The 20,203-nt window shown below is 45.1% G+C and overlaps 1 protein-coding gene across 3 annotated transcripts in view; it reads left to right on the forward strand.

Annotated features, from left to right (window-relative positions):
• The window catches only part of EIF4E3 (eukaryotic translation initiation factor 4E family member 3), a 135,593-nt gene that overhangs the window by 13,964 nt on the left and 101,426 nt on the right, over positions 1 to 20,203 (forward strand). For 2 of the 3 annotated variants that reach the window (XM_081071690.1, XM_081071691.1), the window contains exon 1: positions 15,004 to 15,243. In XM_081071690.1, coding sequence (XP_080927816.1) covers positions 15,077 to 15,243 — 167 coding nt within the window. In that variant the 5' untranslated portion in view covers positions 15,004 to 15,076. Of the gene's footprint in view, positions 1 to 11,382; positions 11,531 to 15,003; positions 15,244 to 20,203 lie in introns of those variants that run through there. The other variant, XM_081071692.1, reaches the window with a different exon arrangement.

A 20,203-nucleotide genomic window follows, 5' to 3' on the forward strand; every position in this document is an offset into this window, starting at 1 on the left:
AAGAGAGGGAGAGAAAGTGTTAGTTACTGTTGGTTGATTTTGCTTTTCATTTCTTCTATATATACCCTTGCTAATTTTCTGTCTAGTAGTTCTATCAGTTGCTAACAGTGAGGTATTGAAGTTCCCAGCTATAAAAGTGGATCGCCTATCTCCCTTTCACCCTGTCAGGGTTTGCTTTGGTATGTTTTGAGGCTCTGATTTTTAATGCACACATTTGGGTTTGTTATGTCTTCCTGGTGGGTTGATCCTTTCATCTAGGGTTTCCAGGCGGGAATTCCCACCCATTCTCAGGAAATTTTTTCACTTTCCCTTTCCCAAATCCTGAAATATAAACTGTTTTCTGTTCTCCAAGATGAATCGTTTCCACAAAGTGACAGCCGATACTACCAACCACTTGGGTTCAAGGAGCCGATTTTCCCGATTTCCCGACCAACTTTTCTCTGGATTCGGGAATGGGAAAGTGAAAAAAATTCCTGGGAACGGGTGGGAATTCCTGCCTGGAAATCCTACTTTCATCATTATGTGATGTCCTTCTTTGTCTCTACTAAACTTTGCTCCGAAGTCTACTTTATTTGGTATTACTATTGCTATTCTTACTTTTTTAAGATTAATTTTTACATGACATATATCTTTTTCTATCCTTTTTCTTTCAATCTACTCATGTTGTTGTATTTGAAGTGAGTTTTTTGTAGATAACATATTGTTAACAAATGGGATTTGTTGTTCTTGTCGTTGTTTGTTTGTTTGTTGTTTTAATCCATTCTGCCTGGTGAAGGTAGAAGCCTTAGCGCCCTTCTTGGCCTTGCTGGCTTGGGTAGAGGTCGGGTCACAGTTTTTTCCATGGTGTTTGGCTGGTGTAGAGAAGTTATTGTCTTAAAGTTTTCTGTCATGGTAGGCTGCTCCTTTTCTTGTACCTTGGTAGAGAAAGCAGACTTTTCTTGGCTTTTGTGTTTGTTTGTTTGTTTGTTTGTTTGTTTGTTTGCCTCTGCTCTTTGGCATTTCCAGGTTGCCAGCTTCTCCAGCTCCAAGTCTAAGATATATGGAGCAAAAAGAAAACCCAGTGAACTCGTTACCATGTCATTCCTTGTGTTCCAAGGTTCCTAGCTGATATACCACCTTCTTGTCACTTTTCAGAGTCATCTTATGTTTGCTTTATATATAACATTATATATAATGTTCAAGGTTTTTCACTGTACCTAGCAGGAGGAATTAGGAAAAGCATGTCTACTCCAATTTTGTAGAAGCAAAATTATTCCCCATTGTTTCTGAAAAGCTATTTCACTGGGTATAGAATTCTCAGTTGAACGTTTTCTTTTTTTTCTTTCAGTGCTTTAAAGAGTTTGCTCGAATATCTTATGGCTTGTATTATTTCCTATGAAAAGTCATCTTTAATTCTCATTTTTGTTTCTCTGTTTTTCTGGTATTGAGCAATTTGATTATTCTCTGCCTTGGTGTGATTTTTCTTCGTGTGTGTGTGTGTGTGTGTGTGTGTGTGTGTATGTGTGTGTTTGGAGTTCATTGAGAATCTTGGATCTTTGGGTTTATGTCTCATAAATAGTCCCTCTCCAAAAGCAGATGGCTCAACCAGACAAATGCTAAACTGTTGTGATTTTGTAGTTATACTCTGATATTTACTAGATCCCATATTATTTATTTAGTAGACATACATATGCTTTGTAAACCAGACACACAAGCATGTTTTCCAGTGTTCTGCTTTGAACACTTGGGGACCTAATTTGAATACTTCCCTAAGTCAAAGGTCCACCTTATTTTCTAGATGACATGGAGATGCCTTCATGGAGGTGAAACTTGTCCTCAAAGGAGAGTTTGCAGCTGTTAGGAGCACAGGCTTGGAACCAGGCCAACTTGGGTTTGGACTCTGTACCTCTTGCTGTGTAATTGTAGGAATGTTATTTCACCATTTTGAGCCTCTAATGTATAAAATGGGGATGATAATTATACCTACCTCATAAAGTTGATATGTGGAATAGATGAGAAAAGTAAATGTGGAACATGGTTGAACACTCATGAAATGGTAGCTATTACTACTGTTGGTTTTATTTTTTTAATAGCTTTTATTTGGTAGAACAGTTTTAGGTGACAGTAAAATTGAGCTAAAGGTACAGAATTTTCCCTAACACCCCCTGTCTTCACAGACCCACAGCATCCCCCACCATCAGCATTCCGACAGAGGCTACATGTGTTACAACCAAAGAATTTACATTGACACGTCATCGTCACCCAGAGTCCATAGTTTCCATTAGGGTTCATTCTCGGTGCTGTACATTTTGTGGGTTTGCACAAATGTATAATGACATGTATCCACCATTATAGGATCATACAGGATAGTTTCATTGCCCTAAAAATACTCTTTGCTCTGTCTGTTTACCTCTCCCTGCTTCTTAACCTCTCGCAACCACTGATCTTTTTACTGTCTCCATAGTTTTGCCTTTTCTAGAGTGTTTTTGGAATAATGGTATATATCCTTTTCAGATTGGCTTCTTTCATTTTGGTAATATGCTCTTAAGTGTTCTCCATGTCTTTTCATGGCTTGACAGCTGATTTCTTTTTATCACTGATTACTATTTCATTGTCTAGATGTACCCAGTTTATCCATTCACCTACTGAAGGACATCTTATTTGTTTCCAAGTTTTGGCAATTATGAAAAAAAGCTGCTGTAAACATTTGTGTGGAGGTTTGTGTGTGAAATGTTTCCAACTTCTTTGGGTAAATACCAAGGAGCACAATTCCTGGGTCCCATGGTAACAGTATGTTCAGTTTGGGTAAGAAACTGTCAAATTGTCTTCCTCAGTGGCTGTACCATTTTGCATTCTGCATTCCCACCAGCAATGTCTGAGGGTTCCTGTCGCCCCACAGCTATGTCAGCATTTGTTGTTATCAGTGTTTTTGATTTTGACCATTCTCATCAGTGTGTAGTGGTATCTCATTTTGGTGTTAATTTGCTGTTCCTTGGGGCCATAGGATGTAGAACATCTTTTCATATGCTTATTTGCCATCTGTTTATTTTCTTTGGTGAGGTGTCTGTTCAGAGCTTTTGCCCATTTTGAAATCAGGCTTTTCATTTTCTTAATGTTGATTTTAAGAGTTATTTGTATATTTTGGAGCTGTTGGCATTTTCACTTGAATTGTTACTATCTTACGTGCTAGAAAAAGGGCTTCACTGAGATCTCAGCATTCTAGGCTTCAAAACATGAAAAGTCATTTTATTCTTTCTTTTGTTTGGAGGTAGTCAGAGAAATTATCTTCATCTGAAAAAGAAAAAAAAACAAAAACAAAAACAGATGTTCCCCTACAATTACCTTGATCTAAAAAGAATTTTAGCCTGCCTCTTAGCTACAAGCGCCCTCCATTTTATAAGTACCGCCCCCCACACACACACACACACAGAATATTAGCTTATGCCGTGTGTTTGCTAACAATTGCTGTTTTGAGTGGTGGGAAAGCCTGTTCAACACAGCATTACCTTTCTTAGAGGTCTGAGTTAACAAGGGACTGGCGGTGTAACAGTACACCTCTTAGCAAGTCGCCCCAACTGCCCCAGGACTGTTCTGGCCTAGATCATTCTGTAAAAAATGTCACTAACACTACCGAAGAAAAACAAGTCCCATTGTAGGTGAAGGAGGTATTATGGTCTCTGATTTCCATTCTCCTACCCCTTCACTATACATTAGTGGATTTACATCATGGGATTCATTGTATGTCTTTTTATTTGTGCACCAATTCTTTTGCAAATAATTTTAATTCTCCCTTTTATGAGGGTGAGGTTCTGTGTCTAAGTGTTCCTATATAAAATAAAGGAAATTATTGTTTTTAATGCACACTTGAAATAAACATAATGGATTTCAGTTACAACAATTTCTCCCCACTTAGAGGAAATGAACACCTAGTTAGAAGAATGTCATTCCTCATATACTTTGAAAACAGCCTGTTTCCATGACAACTTGTACTTACCAGCTTGCACGGTAAAAGAAATGTTTGGATTCTTTCTTTGATAAAAGATTTGACCAAACACTGGAGTTCTAGTTTTTTAATTCCAGTTTGGGACTATTTCTCTTTTGAACATGGTTACTTTTGAGGGAAAGAAGTCTAAAGACATTTTAGGGTAACTTCACCTTCAAAATAAAAGGAGAGGATTCATGGCCAAATGCTAATGAGCATAGGAAATGAAGATATGTTTGCAGGTTGTAATCATTTTCTGATATCTTCCAGTTAAATTAAATCAACAGAGATGATTCCCAACAACTTATCAAGATGCTATTTCATTTGGCAAAGAATGGTTCAGTTATTCATTTCCATCTGGACATTCTAATCATTAGGCTTGTTTCCTCACTGCTGATCTTGCTTTTACGGTGGTTTGTACCTGCTTATTCTGAATTTCAATTTTTGCAAGGACTATGGTTTTATTAATGGTTTTCCTTCAGAATGAAATATAGGAAATTATTTGCATCATTAACTATGACTTTGTAAAATATGAAAAAGATGCTACTGTATTTTATTGAAAACATAAATGTAATATAAAATACTTTAGTTCAATAAGACAAGAAAACATGACCCTGGGGCATTTTAGGAATGATAGAGAGTCCACTCAAAGTTATAATAATTCAGAGTTTAGTTTTGAGGGATCTGGAAGTTTTTGAAAGGGCAAAAGTGATTCTTAGCTATCTCCAAGATCATTGTCAATGACGTTAAATATTTGTGACACAAAACACACATGCAAAGTGATCTGTGGGGTACTATATTTATCATAACCCCCATTAGAGACCACATTTTATAATAGACCAAATATGATCATATGCACATTTTTCACTTCCCAGAAAATGACAATATCTTACCATAAAAACTAAGATACTTTTAAAGAAATATAAGTTGCATACTATGCAACTTAACATTATGTGCATAATAATAAGTAATGTGAAAATCAACAGGAAAGGAGTAAGACATTGATGGTATCATTCTGTATTAAGAGTGTGCAGTTCCAGCTGATGATAAAAGGAAAGAGATTGACTGCTGAGGTTTTGCTGGCTTGAAACACTGTTTGAAAGTGTCTTCATGATGCTAAAGTCGTGCTCTGCACGGTGGTTATAGTTCTGAAAATTTTATGCAGTTATAGTGTTTTTTGAAAACAAGTAATGTGGCTCCATTTCAAAAATTGTTTTCTTTTTCTCATTACCCACCAATTGATAATGGCTTCTTAAATTTTAGAGTACGCGACTGTTAAAAAGTAAAATGACATAAAATATATCAATATACACTTTAATAATGAATGTTTTAATTATAGAAGGACTTATTATTTAGATACTTAGTAAGTATCCATTATACAACAATCTTTATAATATTCTGTGAGGACTACAGAGGTGAGATCCTCACTCCCCCTAAGGGAGCTTAGGCCAATGTGGGAAACAGGTGTAGGTGGTCACTTTTTACGTGACTCATCACTTCCTAGGACCGGGGCTGCCAAAAAAATGTATACACATGACTTGCCCGACAATTAAGTTCGCAAATTCATCCTAGAAAAAGTGCTACATACCTCATTGCTGAATCTCACTACGGTCACCTTTGAAGTGCTCCCCTTGGGAAGCTATGCACCAATGCCAGCACCTAGTCCACCCTTCAAAGCCATTTTGGAACTCTTTTTCTGGAATGGCCATCAGAGCTGTCATTGTATTACCCTTGATGTCCTGAATGTCATCAAAATGTCTTACTTTCAATAATTTCTTTATCTTTGGGTAAAGAAAGAAGTCATTGGGGGTCATATCAGGGGGGTAGGAGGGTGTTCCAACACAGTTATTTGTTTACTGGCTAAAAACTCCCTCACAGACAGTGCTGTGTGAGCTGGTACATTGTCGTGATGCAAGAACCATGAACTGTTGACAGAAAGTTCAGGTTGTCTAACTCTTTTCATGCAGCCTTTTCAGCACTTCCAAATAGTAAACTTGGTTAACTGTTTGTCCAGTTGGTACAAATTCATAATGAATAATCCTTCTGATATCAAAAAAGTTTAGCAACACTGTTTTGGCTCTTGATTTGGACTGATGGAACTTTTTTGGTCATGGAGAATTGGCTGACTTCCAATGGGCACTTTGATAATTTGTTTCAGGTTCTGTTGGTACACCCATGTTTCATGACCAGTGATAACATGGCCCAAAACATCGTCTTGCCTCTCCAAAAGGTCTTGGCAAACTTTGACTCTCCTTTGCTTTTGTTCATCGGTGAGCTCCTTTGGGACCATTTGTGTACACACCTTTCTCATGCCAAGGTTTTCAGTTAAGATTTTCCTAACTGTTTCTCTGTTGATGTTTCTTAGTCTGCTATGCTCGTCATAGTCAGCCGACGATTTTGATGCACAATTAGACAAATTTTTGCAATGTTTTCATCATTTCTGCTTGTTACTGGCTGCCCTGACCTCTCTTCATCAGCGACACATTCTCTCCCCTCAGAAAAACGTTTAATCCATTTGCACACTGCCGTTTTCTTCATGCCATTATCCCCATAAACTTGGAGTAACAGGTCCCTGACTTCGCTTCTATTCTTGCCATGTTTAATAAGAAATTTAATGTTTGTTCATTGGTCTAATTCAAGCTCAGACATTCTCGCGACAGCATACAAAATCACGCAACAACACTAATGAACGCCACTCAGCAAGACACCGCCACATGTTGACACAAACACAGCTGTGAGACACTGATACGCCAAGGTTATGAAACCTTGCTGAGCTGTTTGTACAGTGCTGCCAACAAAAGTGCACGGGGGCAAGTTCGTGAACTTAATTGTCAGATGTATTTATCTTTTCTTATCAATATATATTATTATAATTTTAATACAGATATTTTTCCTTTCTTAAAATGTGTATACATTTTTTTGGCGCCCTCTATATTTTTCCTTGTAAGTTGGTATTTTTTTGTACCAGGATTTCTTATAGTATTTACAGTATTATTGATGTGATTATGTATATGAAGTGATTATTTAAGCTTAGAAAGCACAGTGCCCTGCCTCAGTGCTGGCTTGCAAAATGTTCCCCTAAATCATGTCTGAGTGATAACTGAAAGCTCAAAACAAAATCTTATCCCTAAAGCCGCTTCTTAGCTGTGAAGAAGTAACCAGCTTGATGCTGAATTATGTCTCTGCGAGCACTTGTCAGCCGGAAGTGGGGGTTGGAGGCCCACCGCGGATGCAGAGAACTGAGTGAAACAGGCGGTGCTCTCTGGATGTGCTGTGAGCATGACCAGCCCTTCCATTTGCCAGGACTGAGGAAGGGTTTTCCAGGACTTCCGGTGCTCAGATTCGGACAGGACGTAGCAGTCCACCCTGTGGCATCTTGTGGCTGAGGCAGGGCCTCCCTCCTGACAGCACTGTGAAGCGGGCAGCATTAGCACACTCAGTTTTCAACTGGGGAAAAAGGAGACTCAGAGAAGTTGAATGATTTGTCCCAAATCACATAGTTTTTAAGTGTGGGCTCCAGCAGACATTTCTGGACTTTCTTTAGCTCACGTTGCCTCTTGACTGTCCGTCTTTCCCTCTCCTTTAAAGACGCCAAAGACCGAGTGGAGGCATACTGGCCTCTTTGGGTCAGGTTTCCAATCTGTGCGGTGCTCAAAGGTTGGGTTCATTGGCCTGGGGGAGCATTAATAACTACGCTTTGATCCCAGGAGCCTGGGATTTGCAGAGTATCTTATTGCAGGGTTGCATATCATGGAGACAAACTTTGGTAACAGTCTGAATGCCGAGCGCTGGGAGTTGGTTATATGAATCATTAGTCCTCCAATCAATAAAAAATCCTGTGCGGCCACAACAAAAGTCCCTTCATCTGAATGCTTAGATTGGCTGCAGAGCCAGTGTTTCTGAAATCATTGTGACTGCTTCTTAACCAAGGAAAAGCATGGTTTCTTCGCCAGAGCAAAAGCTTTCTGAGGAAAGTAGTTTGGGCCCTGCTCAGCCGTTGCTTTGGAGCTCTGGATCTCGTGCTCCTTTCAGGGTTGTGTTTGGTGACTGATCTCTGCTGGAACTTGCCCTGGCCCTTGACGATGGATGGAGAATGGGGATGAGCAAAGAACAATAGAAAGGTATCAGGAAAAAGTGTGGAGATGTGGGGTGCCCACAGTGTGGTTACTGAGTGGGATTCAGACTGGTCACCGGTTTAGTGAAGTTGAATCTCCATGTCCAGATGCTGAGTAGGAAGTGGGGAGAGTGTCACAGACTAGCCCTCGGGAGCTCATGCTGTGATAGAGCTGATGACACACCGAGGGGAAGAGCGTGCTTCCAGATATATATATTTACAAAGACATATATTTAACATATCTGTATATATTTTCAAGTATGTATGAATATAGGTATATACATGCTTACACAATGGAAAGTTCGCGAACTTAAGTGTCCGACCCATATACATATACATAATCATATATATAAGGAAATATACTTGCAAATGCCTTTAGAAAGGTGGGTTAGTTGGGGAGGATTTCAAATGCTAGACCAGAGATTTCAGAACTCAGCCTGAGAGATAGTCAGCCATTTAGGGCTTTTAAGCAAAGAAGTAACAGGGAAAAATGCATTGTAGGAAATCTGATCTGCCATCCATGAAAAGGAGAAACTGGCAGAGGAGAAAGACTAGAAATTGGAAGAGGAATTCACAGACTGTTCCTTTCAATCAATAGTGTTGTATGCCCAACTCATTTCCTTAACGAGTCTTGGTGGTGTGACATCAGTGTGGCCAGCCCTATTGCTGGCATCAGGGTCACCGCGCTACATAGGGGGCCCAGTCCTCTTGGACAGGATATTCAGGTGTGGGGGACAGGCAGTAGATCCATGCAGCTTGTGACACATGTGGTAAAGGAAATCATTAGGATGGGAGGAGGAGCTACGTGGAGCTGGAGGTGGGGGCAGATCTCTCCCAGAGGCTGAGTGGGAGGAGAAGGGCAGCTCTGCAGAGCAGAGAGGAGGGAGGTTTGGGACAGGTCTGTGCAGGTGCCCAAGGCTGCCCAGAGGAAGAGCACAGCCCTGTGGCTGGGAAGGCAGGAAAGATCCAGAAGGTGCCAAGCCCTGCGGGCCACTGCAGAGTTTGGGCTTTGTTCTGAGAGTGATAGGAAGCCAGGGAAGCGCTTTAGGCATGATCAAATCGGTGTGGGAACAACTGCTCAGGCTACTGTCTGGCAGGCATTTGGAGGAGCCAGTGTTGGGAGCAGGGAGACAAGTGAGGAGGGTATTGTGCTTGGCAGGAACTCAGGAAGTCAGGACCGGGGGTGGGAGGGATCACTGGGCCTAGAAAAGGAAGAGTGACTCAGGGTTGCGGGAAGGACAGAAGGGGGCTCTGTGGCTGGTGGGTGCATTGGAGTGGGACAGCTGAATCCCGGAGTCCCCTTTTCGTCTTTGTGACTGGGAGGCCCTCAGTCTCCTCACTACAAATGCTGAACAAATGTTATCTCCTTCACCCTTTTTCCTTCCACTGGCTACTCTGAAGCAGATCTTCAGGGATCTTTTAAATTCTAGACAAGTAACATTGGTTGAGTTTTTTTCTGTGTGTATCTTGCAAGGTGCATTAGACGTATTTTCTCATACATGCCTCAAAGCAGCCCCTTGAGGGAGCTCTTGTCAGTTTCTCCATGTTCCAGATAAGGAATCTGGAGCTCAGCAAGGTTAATAACTTCCTGAAGTCACACAGCAGGATCTTAGAGTGGGCTCAGGTCACTAAAGCAGTCACTCTACAACCACACTACAGCATCCCCCGAGGCCCCTAGCATCCTGTAGGAGTTTCAAGTCAACCCCCCCCCTCGCCCCCCACCAAGCCATCACCCTAGGACTGTCCAACTGCAACACTTGACTTTGCTGGAAGCGTCAGTCCAGGCCTGTGCCCCAGGCCAGTGCCTCCCTGTGCCCCGCATCTAGGAAACGGACGTGTGCCATCTGGTGGTCACTGCCGCCTGAGCTTTTAAAAGAAAGGACAATGCAGTTCCCATATACAAGACAGGCCTGCATACTTAGAGCATCACAGCCTGTAAACAGGAATCTTCTCAGACTTGGGCCCTGTAACATAAACATAGGATATTGCCAATGAGTCCCTACGCCCACTCAACAAACATTAAACACATGCGCACGCATGCCCCCCCCACACACACACAGTCATTCAACTGGAAAGTAAGTTTCCTGAGACGGGTTTGTTCTGTATTGTTCCCTAGTGAGTCTCAAGAATCTAGGACAGAGGCAGTTGCATAGCAGACATGCAACAAATATTTATGAATGTAGAATTAATAAATACCTAACATTTACTGCATCTTACTATATACCAGTCACTTGACAGATACCTTTTTTTCATTTAATGACCGCTTGAGAAGTAGGTACTATCAGATGCCCACTTCTCAGATATGGAGACTGAGGCACAAAGGGCTAAGAAGCTTGCCAGGTTTGGGGAGAGCTGGCTTTTGACTCAGGTTTTCTGACTTTAGAAAGCCTGGATTTAACTACTATACATGGTGCCTCCATGTACATCTATTGTGTGCCATGCTTTGTGTGTGTGGCACAGCCACCATTTAGACAAGTGGTAATGCCTCCATTCCCTTTCAATGTTTTGACCCTATCGAGTGAATTTCCCTTCCCACAGTGCTGTGACAGTCAATAATGAAGGGAATTCAGAAAAGGCTGGCTGGCCAACAATGGGTCCCTATCACTTGCTAGCTCTGTGAATGTGTGACCTTAAAGTGTCCCTAAACCTCAGTTTCTCCATTGGTCAAAGGAAGAGACTGAGTTAGGATCCCTGCCTTCTCTTCCAGCTCCAACATTCTGCTGTTCCTGTGATTCCCAGGGAGCCTGATGTGAGTGGAAGAGAGAACCACTTGTTACTAGGCAACAAGCACCCGCCTCACCCATGTTGCCATGGTGATGATGAAAGTTGGGCTGATGGGATTACCAGCTCCTGCTAATTGCATATGAGAGCTCAAGGTCTCTGTCTCTTTCTTGCTTGCTCGCTTGGTCTTACTTTCTCATTCTCCCAGGAACTGTGAAGAGATCTCCCCCAACTGCAGTGACCTGAAGGCAGCCCTCGTGCAATGGAAATGGAGCCTGGCTGTGTCTCTGAGTAGCTGTGTGACATTGCACAGATTACTCGGCTTCTCTGGGCCTCCATTTCTCCATTTGGAAAATGAAAGTGTTGGAATAGTGATCACTGTCTAAGGCTCTTCCCAGCTCTCAAATCCTTTGATGCCTAGGGAGCATGTCAAGGGAGCCAACCACACTGTTACTAGGCAACCAGCAGGCACCCTGCCCAAGTTGCCTTGGTGACTGGATGCTGGAGGGGAGGGGAGTAGCTGCTGCAGCTAATTGCTTAATTATTTATGAGTGCCTCAAGTCCTTTTTGTTGTTTTCGTTGCTAGGGGCTATGGGGTTACCTCCTTTTCCTCCCTCCTGCCACCCCAAGTCGTCTGAGTTGCCTGTTTAATCACTGGTAGAGCACGTTGGCCTGGATCTCAAGCTACTCACGTTCTAGTCCTGCTCTGTCATTTCCTAGCGCTGTGGCCTCAGGTAAGTCACTTCACCTCTCTGGGCCTCAGTTTCTTCATTTGTAAAATGATGGGTTTGCTTAGATAATCTCCAAGTTCCCTTTCTGCCCTGAAATTCTAATTCCTGCTGTCCAGTTACAAACTGGGGAAGATGAGGGGTATTCTCCTAATTTGTTATCTTCTAAGAATGACTCTGAAGAGCAAAAACAGTGGTTAAGTCTCTTTTACATTTCAAACAGGAAGGGAATGGAAGTTATGCTCACTGTTCTCTCCTTGCTGCTCACCTTACTCGCTTGCTTGACCTTTTTTAATAATCTAAAGGTCATTTACAGGTTTTTTTATATCACCTACTCCCAAAATATTTCACAGGGTTGTATAAGATGCATATGTGAAATTATCAGTAGGTCATGCAAATAAAAACAGCAATAAAATAATACAAAAATAGTGATTAGTTAGTACTGATGTTGTGATCGAGCATCAGATGTAATATTGAGCATCCTGGAAGGCAAAGCAAAGAGAGAGAGAGAGAGAGAGAGAGAGAGAGAGAGAGGAAGGAGGAGGAGGAGGAGGAGGAGGAGGAGGAGGAGGGAGGGAGAGCTACATAATTGTTATTCAATAAAGAAAAATTTCCAGACTATTTTCAGTTCTAAATTCTGACAGTAATTTATCATGTGGTGCATACTGTCTTTTAGAAACTCCAGATGAAACTTTTAAAATAAGCCTTTCTTGCTGAGGACGTTGTTAAAGGACACAAGGAAGAAGCTAACCTTGACATTTTGATTAGTTCTCATCATTAGAAGGCAAAAACTCCCAAAAACCAATGTCTAAAAATTGTATAAAGACAATTGTCACTTAGTAAATACAAATTTTCAGAATTTATTATTTACAAATAAATTATATATAAATTCATGTTACTACTCTGCACAGTAATTTAGCGATATGTATCAAATTTTTAAACACAGGCAAAAATTCTACTTCTCCAAATTTGTTCTGAAACAAACTTGTGCAGATGAAGAAAGACGTTAAATACAAAATTGCGTATGGTAGCATTATTTATAAAAGAATATGACCACAAAAAAAGAAAATGACTAGAAACCACAGAAATCTTGAGGGCTACTGAATTAAATTATATTACTTCTTAGAATGGATTGCTTTGCAGCTCTTAAAAAGTAGATCTATATGTTTTGATATGGAAATGAATCTTCAAATATATAATATTAAGTAAGAGAAGGAGGTGCATCAATGGTATAAAATGCTTTTATTTCTGTTATAAAAAATATAGGCATGTAATTTATATGTCTAGATATATACTTTTATGTATATACTTGGATTTTTCTGGAAGGAAACTGTTAACAGTGGTTTCCTCTGGGCAGGAAGATTGATAGCCTTGGGATGGAGGAATACTTACTCTTCATCACCTTGTTTTTACTACCATGTTTCCCCGAAAATAAGACCTAGCCGGACAATCAGCTCGAATGCATCTTCTGGAGCAAAAATTAATATAAGACCCGGTATTATATTATATATATATTATGTTATATTATATTGTATTACCAAGTATTATATTATAGTAAAATAAGATCGGGTTTTATATTAATTTTTGCTCCAAAAGATGCATTAGAACTGATTGTCGGGCTAGGTCTTATTTTCGGGGAAACACAGTATGTGGACCTATTAATTCTTTTAGTGAGAGAGGCAATAGAGTCTGGCAGTTAAAAGCCTAGACTCTGGAGTTTGAATATGTGTATTTAAATCCTGACTCTGTCACTTACTAGCAGTGTGGCTTTGGAGTTAATTTAAGTTCTCCATTTCTCGGCCATAAAATGGGCCAATAATAGCACCTTCCTCACTGGATTGTTGTGAGGATTAAATGAGTTAATAAGCATGAAGTGCTCAGAACGGCCTAAACAGTGCCATATATGTATTTTCTTAAAAAAATAAAAGGTGAACTTTTAAAAATGCATCTAGTCAAGAGGACCTCCAGTATCTCAGAGCTGGAAGGACTTTATAAATACATCACTGCTTCCAGCATCATAAATTGTATAAATCTTATGTTTGAAGCAGGGATTGAAAAGCAGTGGTCTTGTTTTTGTTGTCATTTTATCTGGATCTGAATACTTTTTAGGGAAAGCATGTACCCTGGGATTCATACTAGGTGTTTATGATACCTGTGAAGACTGAATGCATCTGCTTTTGCAGCTTCTGCTCTGGGCCATCCCAGTAAACGCTGAAGCCAAGAGCAGAATGCATGTTAGGCCAGGTGGAAAATCTGTGAAGAGATGTACAGCCACGGTTCAGGCCAGGAGGCCTACGCCCATGCTGGTTACGATGTATTCACATGCCCTCATGCCTCTCTTCTTCTGAGAGAGTGACAGAGACCTGGTAAGAGGCTGTGCGGGGAAGATCCTCAGGAATCTCATGGCCATAGGGACTTCCTCTGTAGTCAGAGGCAGAAAGTAGAGGGCTCTGTGTTCAGGACTGCCTGGTTTCCTCCTCCTTCCTTGCAGCTGCTTTGGGACAAGCCTGGAGAACTTCAACCAACTTTAGGAACCTTTCTTTAGAATTGACCATACTTTGGACCAGGGTTGGGCCGCTCACTATGGGCACATGGTGGCCCCAGAGAGGGTGGGATGGGGACTCTAGTCCGTTCAAATCCGCTGAATTCATTAACATGCTGTCCCCAGGAGGAACACAAGGCTGACCCGTCACAACTTCATGTGGAGTCAGTGGTTCCTGGGTTCTGTCTGTCTGGCCCTTTCTTCCTGCACTCTTGGGCATTCATTCCAGTCTATTTATCCATTTGGCCAGAGGTTCCCCTTGCATCGTCAGTCACATCCAACTACGCTTCCATTTGCCCTTTCGTCCCTCCACTCCTACTCCAATCCTCTGCCAACTTTCCCACCCATCCTTACACTGCTGATACGTCTGTCCACTCCTGCTCCCCTCCCAGCGTGTGAGTCCGAGATCCATCCACTGGTCCCCCAGCTATTCCTCCATCTTTCTGTAGCCTGTACATCCAATTCGCCGACCTCCTGTCTGGCCGCAAAATCAGCCGCTTGACCAGTCCTCTGTTCCCCGACCCCATAGCCCGCGAAGATGTCCCCGGCCACGGCACTGCCCTTGCTCTGTCGAGCTCCGTGCTGTGCGCCCGGGGCAGGCCCGCTTTTGTCTGGAGGCGCCTGCGGGGCGGTGGCCCACGCACCACGGCTCGGGGCGGGGCGGCGGGGCGCGGCGGGGCGGGGCGGTGGCCCACGCACCACGGCTCGGGGCGGGGCGGGGGCGGGGCGAGGGGCGGTGGCGGGGCGGTGGCCCACGCACCACGGCTCGGGGCGGGGCGGCGGGGCGCGGCGGGGCGGGGGCGGGGCGAGGGGCGGGGCGGGGGGCGGAGCGCGGGGGCGTGCGCGGGGCGGGGGGCGGAGCGCGTGGGCGGGACGGCGGGGCGCGGCGGGGCGGAGCGCGTGGGGGGGGCGGGGCGGGGCGGCCGCCCCAGGGGGCGGGGCCGGGGTGACTCAGCCGCCGCTCGCCCCGCGGTCCGCGCGTCCGCCGGCTGCCAGGCGGGGCGGAGAAAATGGCGATGCCCCCGGCCGCCGCGCCCCCCGCCGGGGCCCCGGAGCCGCGGAGACCCCACGCCGCCGCCGCCCCTGCGCCGCCGCTCGGCCTTCAGCAGCTGTCGGCGCTGCGGCCCGAGCCGGGCGAGCTCCCGCTGCACTCGCCCTGGACCTTCTGGCTCGACAGGTGAGGGGGCGCGGGGCCCACCGCTCCCGGCCCCGAGGGCCCCGCCGCGCTGCGCGGCCGCTTTGTGTCGGGCGGCCCGGCCCGGCCCGGCCCCCGGTGCGCAGCCCCGCCCGGCCCGGGACGCGCGCAGAGTCGGGCCAGAAGCCGAGCGCTGGGCCCGCGAGCGGCTGTTTGGCGGCGTCGCCTCGCGGCGGGCCGAGGACGGGCGCAGCCTCAGAAGTTGGGCGGCACTTTCCGCTTCATTCCGCTTAGCAGAACGCCCCGGCGGGCGTCCTGGCTGGGCGGTGGGGCGGTGGGCCGGCCGGGGGTCGTGTCCTCGTTGCATAGTGGGGAGGCGGTTCCGTCCTGGATGCCCCACGGGGCTCCTGGGGAGCGCAGGATGCGACAGCGCGGGCCGAGTGGAGCGGTCCCTGGGAAGTGCGCGTGGGGGCATTATTACCGCACCGCGGGGCCGCCGCCCCACGCCCACCGAGGCCACCCTGTCCACCTGTTTGAATTCTCTCATCCACGGGTCAGGTGCACTTCCAGCACGTACGGGAGGACACAGGCTGGGGTGCCATGGCGAGCAGGACCTCCCCCTGTCAGTAACGTGGGACGATGATTCGCTTCCTCACAGGTGCCAGGTGCCAGGTGAGAAATGCCTGCCTGGCTACCGCACCCGCATTGGCGCGCCCCTGCCAGCCTCCAACCAGACTATATCCTCCTGCCCGCCGTTTTTCTTCATCATTCATGATGCTACCGCATTGTGTTATCTGCTTACTTTCAATCTGTCTCAACCCGCAGCACTTGCTCCGTGACAGCCACATTGGAGGGACTTTTTTTGACACTTGCCCACCCCAGTACCTAGAACTGTGCCTCATGCATGGTAGGAGCACAAGAAATGTTAGACAAATGAATGAATTGGCTAATGTAAAGCCCCTTCGTATCTGTCACACGGTGGGTGCCCAACATGACACCTCAGGGTTGTCCCAAGAGCTTATGGAAATTTTGATGACTGCATCTACTATGGTTAAGTGTTAGGAGGAAGTGTATGCAACAGTTTTCTGTGAAATTTACTAAATAGACACGAATCTGCTCTTAAAAGGCCTTGTATAAAATGCCTGCAGGACTTTCTTAAAAGTGATACTCATCCTTTTTAGGAAGACAAGCTCATTCCTTTCTTCCTATTGGAATTAGCACCCGTCTATAAGCATTGACACTTGGAGCACTGTCTTTTCCCTGGACCCAAAGAAGTTGGGGGTGGGGGAGATACAGCAAGTCTCTCTTCTCAAAACATTTTCACTTTCATTATGTGATGCTAAGAGAGCATTTTACTGTCAAAACAAGAGTGGTTTGGGCCAACTTTATCAGAATGAAAACGTGTGCCTTCTTTTCAGAGGTGTGCTGTAACTGCCGGTTGTTAATTGGTGTCTGTTTCCAAGGTGTGAAACCTGGACACTGGTTTCTGGATTCTGGTCACTGGTAGAAACAGTATCAAGAGTTTCTTTTAAAACAAGTCAAAATTAGTCTACTTACAGGCACAACATTTTAAGAATGGTCTAAGATATTAATACTACGTAACAACACACAACTTTTTAAGAAGATCTAGTATCTTTTTAAGATAACAACACAGTAACTTCAATGAAGACAAACTACTTTCCTGTTATGTATTTGCACATTTTTGTTCTCTGAGAGCCAGAAATAAAATGAAATATAGGATTGTCACAGTGTCCAAATCTTTAATAGCAATGACTCTTTTAATTTAAAATGATAATTAATTCCAGCTTTGCACATATGAATGAAGGTATAGAATGAAGAGTTTTCCTTCCATTTTCTGGATCTTTAACACCCTGTCCTGTCTTTATTCTTGGAGGGCACTCTTGCTTCTTTGTTGTCTCTGACTGCTTTGTTTTCATCTCATGGTAACCTCTTTCCTCTGAGTTTTATCCATAGTCCTCAGCCCTCTGCTTGTCCCGAGACACACCAGTGATCTCATCCAGTCACAAGGCATTCAGTTCCATGTGTGTGCTGGTGATTCCCAAAACTCTACACTATGCATTGGGCTCCTCCTTCTGTCTCTGTGTAGACGTCTAACACACATCCAAACTCAACAGGTGCCAAACCACCTTCCTCCAATTCCCTCCCAACCTCACCCCCTACTATCTGTCCCATCTCAGATATGAGCCGTTAACAGCAACTCCATCCTCTGTCTGCTCTGCTCCCAAATCTGGGAGTCATCTGTGACTCTCCTCCTCATCTCCCCCCATTTCTTTCTTGTCCTTTTCCCCTACAACCATTTCAACAAACGCCATTGATTCTACCATTAAAGTATATCCAGAATCCCATTCATTGTCACCTCCTGCACCCTAGACCTTGGACCGTGCCACCTTCTCACCTGGATGAGTGCAAGAGCATGCTGGCTGCTCTCTCTGCTTCTCCCCTTGTCCGCTTACAGTCCATTCCCACCACAGCAGCCAAAGTGGTCCCTTCAATACCTGAGTTAAAGCATGTCACTTCTCTCTTCCCCGTTTTTCTTAGAGCAAAAGCCCAAGTGCTTTAATAGCCCCCGAGACTCTGCAGCATTCCCTGCCCCCGCTCAGGACACCTGTCTCCCTCTGTCTCTCCATGTCACTCTCCCTCCTGCCCATGCCCATCTAGCTCACTGGCCATTTGCTCTGTCTCCATCATGCCAAGCACGGGCCTTTGCCACCATCAGTGCCTCTGCCTGGAGCTCTCTTCCCTCAGTGATCTGCTATGTGCTTGTGCTTTTTTCTTTTTCTGGTTTCTGCTCAAATGCCCTCTTCTCAGGGAGGCCATCCTCGACCACTGACACAAAATGGCACACACATGCAGCACACTCCCGGTGTGACCCGGCCTTGTTTCCTCATGGGATTAGTCCCACCTGCCTGTCTTCTCACTGGAGTGTAAGCTCACAGGGTTCTTTCCCAGTGCTCTGCCTTCCGCTCCTAGATCAGTGCCTAGCACAAGTCCACACTAAATGTTTTGGGGGGTGTTGAATGCAACCCACAGCGACTTTCCCTTCCCCAGGGCGGTTCGCTGCTCTGATGATCACTTGCAAATCTGCATCTCTAGCGCTAAGCTCTCTCCCGAGTCCGGGACACCCACTACCTACCACTTGCTGGGTAACAATAGCACCCATCCAAGTTTCTCAAAGTTGAGACTTCCATTTATTCCTTGAGTGCTCTTCTCTCTCAAGTACTCTCCTTATCCAGTTCTGAGCTTTGTATTGTTGGTTCACTGTTGGAGAAGCTGCTCCAAGCCTACGCCAGCCCCTCCTCTCCACATCCTGCCCTCCTTAGGCCCCAGTTACTCACTAGCCTGCTTGCTCCCACGCTCTTCCCTTCCTTCTCCAAGCATCCCCACCTGGGCTGGCACGGTAAGCCTTCTAAGAGACACCTGATTTTGTCATTCACAAACTCCCCTGCCCCTCTCTGCCATAGCAGTGGATTTTTATTCTCGTCTCTCACCACCTAATGGTGCCTCTATCATCAGGTTGTGTGGACCAGACAGGTGGGATTCTGCATCTCCAGCCAACTGTCACCAGAGCAATTCTGATCAGTTTTGTTGTTTTTGTTTGTTTTTAGAAATGGGCTGCTTTAATTTGAGAAAAGCATGTTCCAGCTTAGAAAAAAAGTGAAAACCATAGACTTACAAATTATGGTACAAACTTCTGTGCTGCTATATTTAATACGAAACCCACTTCCTTTTTAGCCTCGTCACCCACCTCTCCCCAGCTCCAAACTATCACTCAGTTTGTCTATTGTCCCTTGTAACAGCAGACTATGGCCCTTTTCCTGGATAAACCATGGACTTGCCAGCCTCTGAGATTGGTTTCTCTTGCTTGGTGCCTGTGGGGACAGAGCCAGGAGTGCACTTTGTAGCTCTCACCCTCATGTGGAACGGTGCTGGCTTGGGTAGTAGATGACCATCAGCTGTGGCTAGTTGGCCGTCAGCTGTAACCAGTGAGCCATTGGCCACTAATATAACTGCTGTGGCTACGCTAGCAGCAAATGGGGGCTAGCAAGAAGATGGTGGCTGAGCTAGCAAGCGCGGATTGCAATTAGCACGGAGGATTGCAGGTAGTAAGTAAGGTTGGTTGGCAGAGAGAAGCAGACAGCGGGTTGCGGATTGTGTAGCTCCTGCTTCCTGTGTCTCCAACCCAGCCGCCAACAAGAATGTAGTGATATGACATCCCTATCTATGGCTCCGTGGGTGTTCCTTTTTGGCCTCACCCCGTCCTGCGTTTTTATGTGGGGAGCGGGAGCAGAGACCCCACATGACACCTCACACGATAGTGCCCTTCTCCCCTTGTCTGACTTAGACTCTCTCATTCATCTTTCAAGGCCTTGCTAAAATGCTGAGGCTGTCCTTGTCCTTCAGTTGCCCTTGGCCCAGGATTAAGCCCACCACCTTTGATGTAAGGAGCATTGATTCCTCTTCTGTCCAGTCCTCTTGACTGTGAGCTCTAACTACCTCATGTCTGACTCCCAGGAGTGCACATCAGCATGCACAGAGTAGGCACTTTGTGTGTATTTGTGTTCTTGTGTTTTCAATCATAAAGGCGGATCATCCTGTACACCTCCCACCAGCCCACCCCAGGGCTTAGTCCCCACCCAGGCAGTGTTTCTCCAAGTGTAGTTCCTTCTCACTTACATCAAATCACCTGGCAGGGCTTATTTTAAGTTCAGGCTCCAACCCTGTCCAGATTTAGACCCCTAGGGTAGAATGGGCATTTGTCACAAATGCTTTAGGCATCAAAACTTGAGAATTACTGTTCTGTTTATTGATCAAATTCATGGAGCATATTAGTGGCTAGTCACTGTTCTAGGTGCTGAGAAGGCAAAGATGACAGTATTGGACCTGGGCCCCAGGACGGCTGTCTCCCAGGCCATGTGCTTCAGTAGAATCAGTGACGAGTTCAGTGAGGTGCTGAGTTCTAGAGGGACCCTCCTCGCAGGGC

This window comes from Rhinolophus hipposideros, assembly GCF_964194185.1.
Source record: "Rhinolophus hipposideros genome assembly, chromosome: 14".
In the NCBI taxonomy this organism is placed as follows: Eukaryota; Metazoa; Chordata; class Mammalia; order Chiroptera; family Rhinolophidae; genus Rhinolophus; species Rhinolophus hipposideros.